This window comes from Myiozetetes cayanensis, unplaced genomic scaffold (assembly GCF_022539395.1).
Source record: "Myiozetetes cayanensis isolate MyiCay16 unplaced genomic scaffold, myiCay2020 scf4, whole genome shotgun sequence".
Classification (NCBI taxonomy): domain Eukaryota; kingdom Metazoa; phylum Chordata; class Aves; order Passeriformes; family Tyrannidae; genus Myiozetetes; species Myiozetetes cayanensis.
In genome coordinates, this window is record NW_026087631.1 from 99,648 (window position 1) to 116,084 (window position 16,437).

General features: G+C 46.3%; 1 protein-coding gene across 6 annotated transcripts in view; it reads right to left on the bottom strand.

Annotated features, from left to right (window-relative positions):
• Positions 1 to 16,437, bottom strand: part of PAX5 (paired box 5) — a 134,851-nt gene that overhangs the window by 64,903 nt on the left and 53,511 nt on the right. For 2 of the 6 annotated variants that reach the window (XM_050328843.1, XM_050328842.1), the window contains exon 7: positions 3,527 to 3,583. The exons of the other annotated variants lie outside the window; for them this stretch is intronic. In XM_050328843.1, coding sequence (XP_050184800.1) covers positions 3,527 to 3,583 — 57 coding nt within the window. The remainder of the gene's footprint in view (positions 1 to 3,526; positions 3,584 to 16,437) is intronic. 6 annotated transcript variants of the gene reach the window in all.

Below are 16,437 nucleotides of genomic sequence, written 5' to 3' on the forward strand. Positions count from 1 at the left end.
GTGCACATGTATATCAATGTTTGCTTAATATATGCATTCATAGCCAACTCTTCCTAAATCCAAATTCTTTAAAAATAAGTCACCTGACTGTAGTAAGGACGCTGTCTCATTTCAAGAGAATTTCTTAATTTCATTAGCCAAAGGTACAGTAAATGAGCACAGGTCCTTAGAAATCAGACCATTTATGTCCTATAACTGTTGCAGTCTTGGTAGCTACTGCATTGTACAGCCAGTGAGGCCAGTTTAGGGGATGTACATGTATATGGCACAAAGCTTATCTTCATTTATCTTTTTCCCATTATTTCTTATAGTCAGAATCATTGTCACAAAACTGGGAAGTTTCCTTTTAAAGTTCTCCCCTCTCTGCGCCTATTTGCCCTTTAAGTTTTCATCCCTTATTTGTGAGATAGCAATCATGCCCATAAACAAGTGGAGGATGATGATTTCAAGATAAGAATGGCAATAGGAACAGATAAACTAAAGAGCAACCACTATGAGGCCAATCCCTGCTGAATTCCTGAAGATTAAGTCAATGCAGAAGCTGTGCAGAGGTGAAGAAATGCTTAGGAAACCAGGACCACATAGGGGTTTTTTTGAGTGACCAAAACAAAACAAAACAAAAATCAGAGTATCACAGAATCCTAGACTGGTTTGTGTTGGAAGGGACATTAATGACAATCTTATTCCAACCCCTGCCACGGACAGGGACACCTTCCACTACATCAGGTTGCTCAAAGCTCCATCCAGCTTGGCCTTGAACACTTCCAGGGATGGGACGTCCAAAAAAGTTTAACTTTTTTTTCAAGGAAACAAACTCTATCTGAGTGAGTACATCTTTCTCCCCCTTGCAAGTTTGTCCAAGAACCCAGCACACAATCTGATGCTTGCCACTAACACAACACTTTGGGTCAAATATACCTGTTAATGTCTCTGTTGCTCACCTCTCATTCAAACAGAAGTTAATTTACCTGGATAATCCTGTATTAGCAGGTCTGTGTAATAAACATGTATTTTCTGCAGTACAGCCTGACACCTTGAAGGCTTCCCTGTATAGATCCCTTGCATCTGTGTGTGCTAAATACATTTTGCCAGGGACCAGCACCTGGCCACCCTTGTCCTGCAGCCAGCCCATGGATCAGAGCCGTCTGACTCATCTTGTAGGCTCCTCCTTAATCTTTGCATTAAAGTTGTCCTGTTCCTCAGTCCTTTTAGCTCATTCCTTCTCTGACACCCTCCATGCCCTCATGTTTGCCTTCCCTTCATGCACCCAGCCCCTTTCATCTACAGCCAGTGCCTCAAAGACACCCAGACCTCTGCATCATCCCTCACTTCTGCCCATTGCTGAGGCTGGGCTTAGGAGCATCCTCCTCTGAGTAGGGGGCCAGTGAGGGTTCCAACCTTCCTTCTTCCTACAAGTGCAAAGAAACCTGCTTCTTTTGACTCCACATCACACCAAGGTGCATTTCTCAGTCTTCCAACACCACTCCAAGCTCTCCTACATCTCGAACCCCGCCTTCCCTTATTCAGGGTACATGCACATGTGGCGACACTGATGGGTTCTTTCTGTCCCTAAAACCCTGATCTAATAAGACACCAGACAAACAACAGCCCTGCAGAGGCATTCCAAGCAACTGATGAGGCATGAGCATGGATGGGCTGGCAGCACAGCAGAGGGAAAACCTGTCTTTGTGTCCTGTATTTGGTAGTTCTGATATCTGGAGAAGAGCACACATCAGTTCCTGGGTAAGGATGACTGATTTCACCATGCTGTTCTATGAAAACCACAACCCCACCATATTCAGACTGGAAAATCTATCTGTACTCTCCCATGAGGTACTGATCCACCACCCTCAGTGAGCAGGGAGTGAGTGTGGCTTCCCAGTTACAATGTGGGAGCTACAAACTTTTATTTGGGAGAAAGCATCCAGCTGGGATGGGACTCCTGCCACAGGCTGGGTCATGCGAGGCAACTGGGCAGGGGGTTGCACATCCAAACCCTGCCACCAAGAGTAGCTTTTGGAACTGCTGATCCTTGCACAAACCCAACTGGAACCAGCCTGAGTACCTGCCTGCAAACCTCCAACAACTCCAAGTTTGTTTCCCTTCAAAGGTCCAAGGAAGTGTCCTGGGGAAAGCATGACCAGAGTTAAAAGTTCTAACTGTAATGACCTGGAAACATCATGCAACGAGCCATGGGCTGGTCCTTCAAGCTCAGAGAGACTAACCAGTTCCAGTATCAGAAGCAAGCAGTGATCAGGGTGTAGCACACCCTGTCAGAGGTCAGGACAATGGTACCCCATGCTCATTTATGTCACTGCACCACAGAGAGTTTGAGCAATGTCAGCACCACAGCTCCAAACTGGGGAACCACATCTGTGGACTGCAGGGACTGGAAGCATTGTGGTTGCTCAGCACAGTGTGGAGGGAGAGCCTGCAGTCAGGCAGCACTGTGGTAGGAACGAGAAGGCATAAGGTAGAGATGTGCAAAATGGAGATCTGGAGTCCATCCCTACTTTTGGTCCAAATAATTTGTTGCAGACAGGAACTGCACCTCTTTTACAATGGCCCAGTAACATTTTCCTAGAGGTAAGAATAGCAAGATTTTCAGGGATTTTCCAGATGCTTTCCAGCACCCAGATCACTCCTTGAAGCCACCAGCAACTGAACACCAGCAGCCATATGGACCAGGTACCAACCACTGCTTCCAGCACCCAGGTGGACAGAGTCCAGGCTGAGGGGCAGCCTGAGTTAGCTGCTGACCCCCATCTGCTTATGCAGTCCCAGTGGAGGACTGACCATTACTATCACATCCACCTCTGCAGTAGCAGTTCCCACTGCAAAGCAGAGGGAGCATGGTCAGGGCCAGCACCAGACTGGCACAGTGCCTGTGTTCAACACTTGGCTGTGGGCAGAGAAGGAGACACCACTGCCAATGGTGAGACACTGTGGAGAGGCGACAGTCAGCAAAAACATCTTCTGGCCCATGAGGAGAGAAGAACCACAGGTGCAGAGCAGAGGAGCCTTCACCCTAAAAACAACTAGTGTGTGCTGCCTGCAGCCCTCCTCACCCCATGGAGGGGTGAGGGGACCCCCGTACCCCATGAAGAAGCACAAGCCTCTCTGTCACTGTGGCTTCACAATGCTGGGTGTTGACCCAGTCATGAGGGGTAGAGCAGTGTCCCCTCTTCCTGCACCCCCTAGATGGAGCTCTTTCTTTCAGGTAGCCCATCCGGAGAGGAGAAGAAACCCCAGGGGGAGGCAGTGCTCATGGAGCAGTCCCTCACCCCATGGTCCCATTGAGACCCTCCTGCCAAACCTCCCCAGGAGCTTCTCCAACTGGTCTGTGAGGGGCAGCAGAAGGGTCTCAGACTTGGCTCCTGCACCAGTGAGCTGGCACTGCTGCTGGTGAGAAGCAGCCCAGAATGATGATCATGGCCAGGGGTCCCTCCTCGTGCAGCGGGAAGCCTGACCTTCTGCTTGGTACGTGAAAAAGCAAGAGTCGGGTGTTCAGTACCCTAGAAATTACCTGAAAAATGACTGCCTGCGGTTGTACCACGCACTGTCTCATCAGCATGGAGCACCACTGCCATAGCATGGAGGAGAGAAAACACAGACATGTGAAACGAGGAATATATAAAGGAGAGAATGAGAAGCTCAAACTGAAAGGAGGAGCAAGACCAGATCTCGTGTGTCTCCCCTGCCCCATCCCACTCAGTTCTGCCAGACGAGACCTGGAGTCTGGCGAGGGATTGGTTGAGGTGGTGAGGAGAGGGGTGATCTCTGCGCACCTTTGGGCAGCAGCAAATGGGCAGCAGGGTTTGCACAGTCCCTCCCCACCAGATTTCTCTGCAAAGTGCAAACAGGAAGATTTCTGCTCTGAGTAAATTTTTACATCCACCACCACTACAAAGGCTTTATGTCTAAATACTAACCGCCTGGAGAGGAGAAGGTAGTGAGCAGATGGAGGGAAAAGGGGTGCAAGAGGGTTTCAGGATCATTATCAAATCTGCTGCACTACAGTGAAACAGAGAGACAGACCATCATCAGCTTCACCCTGTACTTTTCCTAGTGAAGGTGCAGAAGTGTAACCCATTGCAGAGTCAACAGTTACGGAAATTTTCTCTTTAAGATTTACCTGGAATTTTGTCTTAAATGGTTATGCAAAGATGGTCATACAGTACAGAACAAGATCGTTCCCTGAAACAGCCTGGTTCTAGAGTGCCAATGTGGGAAAATCAGGGAGCTCCCACTGGTTGGGATGAGACCTGCAGCAGCACTGTGACCCAGGTAGTGAGATAAATGCATCCCTCTTCTGCCCTGTCCCTTTTTCAGGGCACAGACCTTGTACCCCTCTTGAAGCGATTGCACTAAACAAAGACAGACAAGAGCTGTCTGCTGCACAGGGTGAGTGTCCATTGAAATGAGCCAGCTGGGGTCCATTGGGACTTGCACATGTTGCTTTTTGCATCTGCTCAGTGTTCCCAATTAAAACACCAGGCAGGCATTGAGCAATAACCCCTGTGCCCTCCTGCCAATGACACAGCTGCCCCCAGGCCCACAGCACTGTTTAGGACACAGCAGCAGTAGCACAACAGTGTCTCTGACCATCAAAAGTCTCAGGGACTCTAGTCTTGGTCTGCCTCCTTACCAACCATGTGCACTGCCTTCCTTGCTGATAGAGATGGTGCACAGAGTGCCCTCACTGTCCAAAAAGCCTTAAGGCCCCTGAAAGGCACAGTACCCCAGGTCACATACAACACATCCCCTGCTGACCCCTGACGCTAGCAGCAAGCCAGATGTCACACAAATATCTCCAAGTCATTGCATCTTAAAACTTTAAAATTAATTAATAAATAGAGGCAGAAGTGGTACACACCAGGCAGGCTGTCCAAAGAAACCCCCACCTCAGCCTGACAAAGGGAAGAAATTTATAACATTAGATATGGTTCGGAGAGCTTAATCCAAAGAAGCTCTAATTAATCTCCCCAGGCTTTCAGAAACCCAGTGCCACTTGCAGCTTCACAGGCACTGCTGTTGCTCTGCCTGGAGTTTCAAGAAAATGGAAAATCCATCCTAATGCCCTCCTCCTCAACCTCTCAGGATTCAGATGGGAAAGTCTTCCAAAAAGCTATATATCAAAGTCTCACCACTGCCGCCTGCCAGCCACCCCTCCATTTCACGTCATTCACATGGCATTCCCTGCACTGTCCACCACTGCCATCAAAACCAATCCTGCTTTGGAGTAAATACTATTTACACACCTAATTCAAGTCAAACCCCAGTTATTCTTTGATTTCAGCTACGCTGGGATCATTGCTGTCTCACAGAATGTGGAAGTTTGGTTTCAGTAGTACAACCTATTTCCCTTGGTTTAAAAGGAGTATTTCTGAACCTCCCTTTCACAAAACATATATGTTTATAAAAAATTAGCAGCTGTGCTTCATTTTAGCCAAATCCAATTAGGATTCATCCCAAGAGATTCCTCTGAAGGCAGTGGGAATTAGCTCGTGCACCCTGCCATGAACACATTTACCCTCATACTTCAAAACAACTGACCTGTTTTTGACCCAGTCTTCACATTATCTGCATGTGGGAAATGACACATTTTACATTTCCACAGTGCAATTCATAAGTGGGAACAGCCCTTCTCAGATTTTCTGAAGGGATCCCCAAATCCAATCTAAATGCCTAGAATTTACCTGTTGTTTTTCTTTCATACATATAAATAGCTGCATTTCCATTCATTCTTTGTTTCTCATTTTCATTTTGTTCTAATATCTGCATGTAAATGTCTGAAAATAGCATCTGTAATTGAAGATTATGAAGTATAGCCAGCTCCTGACAGGCTGCTAAGGAAGATGGATTATCCTCATTTTTCTGTAAATTTTGTCAATTTTGGAATTCATAAGCTATCAACACTGATAAAAATGTGACCGCACAGCTGTGTCAAAGCGGACAACGTGGCATCGCTGCAGCTCCTGAGGAGGATGGCTCTCCCCAGCCACCCGGTCAGGGGCATGCACTGCAGGAATCCTTCCTAACTGCTTGCAGTATCTACATCCCAATCACACCACCCCCTCCACTCTGCCACCCCCCCACCCCAAATTCAAATAAATAAATAAATTGAAAGTACACAAATTCTCTGGTGCACCAATTCATATCACAAAGCGCAATTTATTGTGTGTTCTCCCTTTTTATTTATCCCTAAGTAGTAAACACAATTTCCATTCAGGGGGTTCGTTATGTTCCACTCCTACCAGACAATCACAGCACACTTGAGGCAATTGTTTTGCCTCTTCCTCTCAATTTTCCCATTACTGGGAGTAAGTACTGTTGGGACTCTTTAATAGCCCGACTGCAGCCCATATCAATAACAGATGAGGTTTAATCGTCCAACACAAAAATTATTTAGGCTCAGTAAGGACATTCAATGTCATTTGCATAATGGCATTTCTATCCTGAGCACCTAACCCATCGTGCATAAACAAGGCCCTTAGACCATAAATAATAATAAATCATGACGTCCACACTCCTATTGCTGTAATAGGAGCCTCTCTATGTAGAAATTATTTCAGTAGGAAAGGGGCACTATAATTTTAAAGACATGTGGCATTGCACAGACCAGTAAATCACACCCATGTGCACAATTGTGCACACACACGTGCCAGCGAGGCTACCTACGGTGAGCAGCAAAATCCCAAGGAGCAGCAGCACAGAAAACTGCCCACACTGAGCACTGGGAATGCTTTTGATTATTGTTTCTTAGTCAGAGGTAGCAGGCTGCACAAAAGCAAGGTCTGCGTAATTTGTGCAGTGCCTGGGCATGTGTGCAATGGACCTGTAAGTCTACCAATCCCTGGGGGACATTCGCTCATGCCCACTGTCCTTTGACCTCTCCAGGAAGGTCTGGTGGAAAGAGACCAGAGACCTGCAGATGTTTCCCAAGCAAGCCTTTCACAGGCCACTGGAGTTCCCAGTGCCCCATACCCCCCTTCCAGGCAACTCAGCACTGCCAAGGCCACCACTAAACCATGTCCTCAAAAGACTTCATCTGGTTTTCAAACAGAAGCCTCCATAGGAAACCATGGTAAGGCTAGCCCAAGGGAAGCAAATGTAAACAGCAAGCTGAGGTGGCTTTCAAGATTTCAGTCGTCTTACCTGGCCACTAACAAGTGCATGAGTGAATAGAGACATCACCACAGTGGCAACAGCTGGTCTCTGTGTCTGCCAGGATTTGCCAGTTTTGTCATCATAGATTTGTCCTCAACAGCTCTGTCCTTTCTCAGTATAAACCCTGCTCTGTCTCCTCTAGGACATGAAAGGAAAGTATGACTCACCCAAGCCCACACCCATCCCCATAAGCACTGCTCAACCCAGTAAAGGCTCTTCCCTGCTGTCTCCATGCCAGAACCACCCAGTTCAGTTTACTGAGAAAGGCAGAAACTCCACAAAAGATTTTGTAGGAGCCTGATCCCAGTGCCAGCATTGCAAAAATGCTGCCTGCACAGGCAACTCCTCCCTGAAACAGTATCTCCCTAAGCCTCATCCAACCTCTGCTCTACAGCCCTCCTCCTCCTTCCTGTCCCAGAGCAGTCCTTGCTAGCTCCTCTCTCGCTTTCCCCACAGACTTACATGGGGTGTTTCTCTTCTTCCCCTCCTTCCCGCCCTCTGCCTCTGTGGCTCTTCTCACCCCAGCACCAAACGAGCTCTCTCAGCAGCCTCCACCATCCTTCACACACTGCTGAAAAAAGGGCCACTCGATCAAGATAAAGAATGAGACACCCAACTGAAATAAAGTGTAACACAACCTGGCCTGGTGGAAAAAACAATTTGCTTTTTGTAAAACCAGCATATAATTTATGCCTTTATCCTTCTCACAGCTACAAGCTATTGTTAAAATACACTATTTCACAGGAGAGGAACTGGACACTCTCACCCTTAACAATAACAATTTCAGTCAGAGAAGGAGGGAAAAGGTACGATCCTCCATCATGGTGGTTCCACTGCTTCCACTGAAGGACTGGCATGGGTGTGGAGAGAAGAAAATACAACACTCAGCACAGTCAAATATTTCCTTATGGAGAAATACAAAGCAGAAATATGAAGGCACCATGAGAATGTTCATGAAGTTGACCAACAATATTGTCAGATCTTCAATCCATCCCACCAACAGTCCTGAACCCTGAGAAGTCTTATGCAAACTTTATCAATTTGGTTTTCTGTAATGCTTTCAGATGAACTACCCAAAGGTGTTTCACAAATGACATCTAAGAATACTTTCATATCATTTTTTTCTACGATATTATGCATTGTGTACAATAAAATCGGCTCAAAGTGGTGTCCCATGGCAGAATGCCAAGGTCCAAGCCTCAAGGACAGCCACTGCAGTCACTGCAGCTACAGGAGCACCAAACCTCTGCCCAGGGGGAAGCCAATTGAGAAAGCCAAGGAGATTGCTGGTTTGTGGCATGTTGCAAAGTCTAAGCAGAACAAATCTGTATCAACCCATGAACTCCTAAATTTCAAAGCTGGACAACAAGTAACACACATGCTTCATTTTCTAAAAGACTTGTTTTTCTCTGTTGCCCATGGGAGCCTGGTGACTCTACAGGGGTCAGGAGCCTTCTGCCTTTCATTTTTGGGGTCAAAACTTTCCCTACAATGCTGAATTCACTATCAAATCCCCAACATGGAATTGACCTTATTAAAAAAAACAAGCAAACAGAAAACCCAAACAAATTAAAAAAACCCCATGCAACAAAACGGCCATAGTTTCCCAAAGGTTTTCTTTCATTTTATCACCCACACCCAAACCGGACTGGTAAGGGCCACAGTATTGTAAGCCAGTTTTCATTACAGCATTTTAATGGAAAAACCAAGAATCTTAAAGAATCAGGAATCTTTTCCAGCCTTGGTGATTCTATGGTTCTACTCCAGAAGAAGTTTAGATTAGGTATTAGGAAAAAAATTGTTATGAAAAGCGTTGTAAAGCACTGGAAAAGGCTGCCCAGGGAAGTGGGAGTCATGAGCCTTCAAAGTGTTCATAGAACATATGAATATGTTTGAGGACAAGGTTTCATGGCGAACATTGTGGTGGTGCTGGATTGACAACTGGACTTGATCTTAAAGGTCTTTTCCAGCCTTCAGATTTCTGTGACTCAGTAGGTACAAAAGTTGTTTTCAAAAGATTTCTGCAGCACTTTCTGATTACAAGCCCTTGAAACCATGGGGTTATGGAAGCAGCAGGAACCAAATTCTGTGCATATAGAGTGCAAAGCAAGAGGTTTGGACACTTCAACCAGAGTATTTTGCACAGAAAACAGTAAGTGTTAGGAAGGGTACCGCGGATGTGGAGCGGGGGAGACACTCCTTCACCTTCATGTGTGCTGCAGGCATGCCTCATGCAAATGGAGGCCCTGTGAAGGGGAACATCAGAGGAATGATGTGGTGCTTGCTTTGATGTCACATTCACCAAGGATGAACAGGCACGGAACCCCACTCATCCTGTGGGGTAAATATTGAGATGTTTTTCCCCTTTGCCAATTAGTTGAGACACACTGACAACCAAATCTGACCAGCAACAGGTCCAGAATGTGAAGGCCTCAGGACAAGGCACTGGAGACTGGGGCATGACAAAATCCCTGACCTCAGAAAAAACACCCCATCCCACCTGCATGCCCGTGGGGTGGGGAAATGGCCTCTGCCTTCAGAAAAACACCTAGAAATACCAGAAATTGTCTGCACATGGGTATAAAAAAATGAAGCAAAATAGAGACACGTTGACCAATCAGTGGGGTACGTATAGGGTGGTGGTCCCAGGTAAAGAGATTCCGCCTGAAAACACTCACAGCCTGCTGCTGCTGGAGGCCCTGTGCCTCCCCGATATCATGACAGGCTCCACTGAGGGACCTTCTACACAGAAAAATCATCAAAGATGACAAGTTTTGGTGAAACATTTCAGCTTTTATCAAAACATTCTCTTGAAAGACAGGTTCGGCCAGGCACGCTGCTGTTATAATAATCACTATTTTGCCACTAAAACATCAGAAGAAGCCTGGGCACCACACACACAGTGGAACAGCACCACGAGCAAACGGTATCAGGCAAACAGAAAGGAACCCACCACCTCTATGACCTGAGTACCTCTTCCACCCCAACAGCAAATTGTGTTCTTATGTCAGAAGGGTATTTGGCATTATATTTTCAAAATTTCCTCCCCAGTCACAAGAACAAGAGAGGAGATATTTGAACAAAAATAGATGTGGGGTCTCTACCATTAACAAAATCTCCACTGGTACAGAGCCTCACAGTTTGGCAATACCTGAAAACCATTCATCAGCCATGTAGCCTGATGACAATTTCTTGTGTACCATAACTTATTCTGTTACTTGACCCTGTGTTTCAATTATTTAGAGAGGTCCTAATAAGCAGTGAAATACTGTAAGTCTAACATAGCATCTGACAAGTTTGTGTCTTCTGCCTGGCTTCACTCCACAACTCCCATTCCAGGAAGGCACCCATCACCTACGGCACCTCCTTTTCCCCAAGTCTTCTGGTTATGTCTCTGTATCTGACTTGTCTGGACTGATTTGGACCTGAGGTCAGCCCTAAGCCTGGAGGGGACTTTGCAGAGGAAACCTTGGCCTCTCCAAGGTTGTTCTTATTCCATTACTCTTTCAAGGGGAGAGGAGTAGAGCTGAAGCCATAGCTTTACTAAGACAGTTAATCTCTGTCTTAACACACAAGTTCCCTCCTTTTAGATTTCTTTTTTTTTTTTTTTCATTTTGAAAAATTCTACTGCCACCAGGTTTTTAAGCAACCATTGTTCATATGAGCAGAGAGGAATTTTGAAGCTATCCCTCTTGTCTGGAAGTAGCTTAGCTCCACAATTGCTTTTTGTCATTCAGATACTGTTGTAGGTTTTTTCATTCAACCACCTCCTAAAAAAGTGGCTACCCAAAACTGTGGCATTCTTCTGAAAACCCAGCATCTGCACTGACCATGTTTCTCAGGCTTCTGGATGTTGCATGCTCCACCTCATCTCACATACTGTGTGAACAGGTGTTGCTCGTCCACCTCAACCACACTTTTCACACTTTCCATCATAACCATACCAAGGTTTCCATAAGTCACATCATAACTGTTGGAATGAACAAAGTGGCTGGACAGACAGGCTGTGGGATGATCCGTGTTGTAAAGAAGTTTCAGAGGCCCCTCAAAGCAAGGCCAGCTATGGCGTCAGGCCAGGCCAGTTGGGTTTATTCAGCTTGGTCTTGAGAACCCCCTCAGATAGAGACTGCACAATTTCTGAGGGCAACCTCTGCCCTGTCTGACTGCCCAGGTGGAAGAATTGCCTCCTTGGGCCCTGAAGAGCCTCTCCTATGTCAGTTCATACCCCTTTCTGTTATGCTCCCACAGTGCACACCCTTAAAGAGTTTGGCTCCTGAGATGTTTGAGCACAGCAAGTTCTTCAGGGAAGAATATTCCCATCATTGTTGATTATAAAGTGATGGACAGATTTAGAGAAAGGCCACAGAATGAGCGTAAAACAGCAGTGATTTCCACACTGAAGGCTGGAAATTGTACTTGAAACTTGTCAAAGCCTGTGGGATCCAAACATTTATTAGAGACTAAGTAGAGAAGCCTTATTATATTCTTTGAATGCTGCTGCAAACACTTCCTCTCAAATATAATGTGAGTTGGCCAGGCACTAATTAAATCAATGGGCAAATGTGTTTACTCACAAATTTGTCCCTGTCATGCAGGGCTAACACAGACATAAGGAGGTCGGTCAATTTTGCTCTGGCATAATTGGCTGACTAGTGCCATAACATGGCATTGTCTGATACTGGGGAAAGGTGTGGTTACTCTGTCAAAACTGACAAAAAATATATTTTTTGCAAAACACACAATGAACAAATATGTAATTACCTAATGCCAGTTCCCAAATTTCAAAGAAATGTGAACACTTTTGTCAGAATAACAAGTGGGAAAATCTTTTCTTGAATTTTCCACCTCTCTGTCACACTTAGAAGCCAAAGAAAATCTAGAGGAGACCACCTGTTGCCTTTGCAAGATGTTGTGTTCCATGTCATCACAAAGCTGTGGATGTAAAGCTAATAGAAGGTGCTGAGACGAAACTTGGTGAGTGGAAAAGCATCCCCATCCAGCATTACCTAAACTGGAATGTCTGCAATTTCCAAACACTGTTACCCAGACTCACAGGAAAAAAGCATACCACACTCCTCCTCAATGGCATCTCAGTCCCTGAGGAGCTTCCAGAGCAGGGGAGAATGTTCTGCCCTTGCCAGCTGCCAATCCTGTCACATGTCAGTGACACCTACTCTGCATGAGCCTGTGCACAATGTGGGAAGCCTGTCCAGGGGAAAAGATGTCCCCCTCACTGTGCACAGAGCAAAGAGAAAAGAGACAAGGACAAAGGAAGTGTGAGAGCATGAGGCACAGCAAGGTTGGCCTTTCCTTTAGCTTGTGAATTTGTATTTTCACATGTAGTCACATTTGAGAGCAGTTGGGAGGGGAAAAAAAAAAATGCACTGCAATTCGCAAAGGATATATCTACCTTGCTATTTGGGGACTCCTCCTCCCTGATGGGTCAAAGGGAGGAGGTTACAAGGACGACTCTGTAGGAAAAGTACTCACATTTGGCCTCACTGGAGCCAGAGATAGTCCCCAGATAGAATCACGTGAGTTGGGGTACAAGGCCTAGCAAACCCAACACAGCAGACTCAGAGATAAACAGCATTTACATCAGTCTCGACCAATGCTGCGGTTTCCCAGCAAAGTAACAGGCACTGGAAGAGCTCCAGTTGTTCAAATTCACCCTGAAATCCCCAAGACTATGTGCTGCTGCTGCTCTCCCCCAGCTTGGTCTTATTACACTGACTATCAGCAAAGCAGGATGAGTGCAGAGAAATCCTGGCTCTGTCCTCTGATAGCAGCTTTTCCTTGGCAGGATCATTCTCCCACAGCATTGCAGAACACAGGAAATGTTCCCTGTTGCCTTCTGGGAAAGTCTGCATAAGAAATCCCAACCTCAGGCTGCCCACCGATTCCAGTCAAAGTGGGAAAGCTGGTCCCCAATTCTATGGGGAGAAGCCCCCAGGAAGGGGCATTGAGCTTTAGTGGGGGCACAGGATATCTCCATCTCCCTGCCAGACAGGAGAGCAGGCAACCCTTGGATTAGCCCACCTGGGCTTCTTCTCACCTCTTTTACTTACTCAAAGACCAGCGGTTTCAATTCCATCCCTCTCAGACAACCTCAGTTGTCCCTGCAAGCTGCAGGGTGCTCTTCACAAAGATGATGTTGATGCAGGAAGACGTTAGCTGGATACATGGCTTCTGTCATGCTCCTTTCCCAGAAAACTCCCCGCCTCCACAGCCCCACTGTCACAGAGAATACCAGGTGTCATACAAAGGACTCTGCTGTGACTGTCACCAGCCAACATGACATGTCACAACAAGGCAGCAAATGCGAAGAATTCTGTGCAGTTCTCAGACATTCATGCACAAAAAAAAGGCTCATAAGGGAGGGCAGAGCATTGGGAATGAGAAGTGTTGGCCCAAGGAGCTGTGCTTTCTGCTGTTATTCTAAAAGAAAAACGTTTCTACTCAAAAAATAAAAAAGTTGATTTTCAGCAGGAAAAAACACTGTGGAAGGTTTCTATCTCCTTTTTCAATATAAAATGAGCACAGCCAAAAGAGAAGGTGGTGCATCCTTCCCCACCCCCAGCAGTGTGATGGAGGAACATAGGGCTCAGAGAAGAGACCCTGTCCTGAGGAGGCTTCAGCCTCCCAGCAGATGAAGGAACACTATCAGACAACTTTGCAGAATAACCTGATGATGGTGAAACTGGAGACTGCAGCTGACATCATAGTCTTGGGGCTTTGTTCACGGAGCAGCTCCTGAAGGGAGATGGGTGTAAGTGCTCCTGTCATATCAAAAAAGCTGCTGCTCCATCCCAGTGAAATGCTCCAAGTTATGGTTGAGTGCTGGTCCCCTCATCTTTTTTTTTTTTACCTCTTTAGATTTTACCATTATACTGGGCAAGAAAAAAAATATTGCCAGCCTAAGATTTCCTCTTGAGTAGTCCTCTAAGGACACTCTCCCCATTTCTTTTCATTTTAACCACTGGTCAGCAGAGTTGGGCAGCACCAGGTCCAGGTAAACTCCTGCAGCACACACGTGCTCTCCCCAGGGTGGGAGCAGCTCATTCCCATACCGCCTGAAAACCCTGACACGGCTTGTCATAAGGACCAGCAGCAAAGCCCAGCACTCAGGGAATCAACATAGCAACTGCAGCAAGGGGCCAGTCCCATGTCCTGCCGACTGACTGTCAGGAGCACAGCTTATCCCCCCACAGTCCCCGTGCAGGCTGGGGGTCATGGATGTCTGTCCTCCCAGCTGCTGTCCCTCCATCACCCTGCCCGCCCAGACCCTGTGCCCTTTCCATTCAGTAGGGGTATTGATCTGCTGGCAGCAATGGGCTGGATAATTAGCCAGGAATTAGGGTTTCTATTACAGCCAGGAGGCTGCCCCAGCTGATTTATCACCTGAATAATTTACTGTGATTGAAAGGAAATTAAAATGAACTCCATTTGACAACTGTGTGCTTTTATGGGTTTTAGTGAAGACTCAAAAGCCAAATTAATAGCCTGGTGTTGTTTGATAGTCTACTGAGAGTAAATATGGGAAGGTTTTTTGTCTGCTGATGTGCTCTCCTAGGCTGGCTTTTGGAGTGGGGGTTTTTTCCCTCTCATCAATAAAGCCGCAGCCCCGATCAGAAGAGGTTTCAGCTATAAAATCCGCAGAACCGCTCTCTCTCACTGTTCCTGTGTGTGCTGCCAGCACTCACCCTCTCCTGCCCTTTTCTTCAGGCAGAGAACCAGCAGAATGGAGGGGAGCAGGCAGGCCCTACTGACAGCCCACAGCCCACCCTGGCACCAGCACCAGCAGCCAGGGCACCCCAAACAGCTGCTGATGCCAGCCAGTCTCCACTGGTGCAGGGTGAGGGACTGGCTGCCACTGGGGCAGCCTGAGGAATAGCATGGGGGTAATCCAGTCACCCTCCACCTCATCCGGTTGTGATGACCCAGTCATCACCTTGACCTGCTGCCACCCTGGCAGGGCTGCAGGTGTGTTCCACCACAGCATAGGGTGCTTCCCACCTGCTGCCAGCCAAACTCCTGACTGCACTGAGGAATTGCATGAAGAGGTGGCAGAGCAATGCTGGACTCCACCTCGCCTCTTCCTCTATTTTTATTTTTTTCTCAATTTTAACATTTTTGTACATTTATTGAAACCTGTGTTGTTTTGTTTTCCTTTTTAATTTGCTTTTCATTTAGCACACCCTGCAATGCAGTCACAGTGAAGAGCTTACCTTGGAATGCTCAAATCATTTTTACAGATGGCAGATCAAGAAAAGATCTGGTTGTTCAAACAAATGGTGAGTTAGTTTTGTACTGGACTACATGAAGTTTTGGGAAGACACAAGCAAATATTAGCTCTGCATTACTCAACAGAAGTGTCAGACTATTTTCAGATCCTCAGCAGCCTCTGTCAGGCCAAAGGTTTCCCAGGAAGAACCTATTTCTCACACTCCAGGGAACAGGACCAAGCATATTGTTCCACCAGTTCGTAGAATCATGGCACGGTTTGGGTTGGGAGCGACCTTAAAGATCATCTTATTTCAGCCTCCTGCCATGGGCAGGGACACCTTCAACCAGGTTCATTCCTTCCTTCTGCTTCTCCAGTAACTGCACTTGGGGACTGAGTCCACTTAAAATACAAATGGATTGTACTTTCTGGCTTTACTGGGATTTTCCTTGTTATTCCTGAAGATCAGACCCTAGTACTGTGAGGTGGATTGTGTGTCTCTGTGCTCTCAGGAGGTGCATTTTTGTGAACACATCAACAGCACAACTCTTCAGAGCAAAAAAATCCCAAAATTCCTCTTTCAAAGCTGAAGCATACTTGATAGGAAAGCAAATACTGAAGATTTTGAAAAGGCCTTTATGCCCCTCTCTTTGTCCTTTCAGAGAACTCTTTGCTCGTAACTCTCTCTGAATCAGGTTTCAACTTCATGCAATTCTTCTACTTTTTCCAACTCACAAGTAATTTTAGGGGGTTCATTAGCTGTCAGTATTCCATTAGTTATCCAAATTCCATCTTCCATCTGTCTATCCTTATTTCCAGATCCATGTTTCCTTGCACTCCATATCACGAACACATGTTACTATACGTTTGGCAGGTTACTGGTTTCTACCAGAACCCAGAAAATCTACATTTTATACATAAATTTATCTGAAAAAAAATATTTGGTTTAGTTCTAGCTAAAAGCCATGGTAAAGCACCAGGAAGGGCTTGGGAATTATCTGCAGATAACAGCAGCAAGCTGTTCTCTTCTATGTCAGTGACCT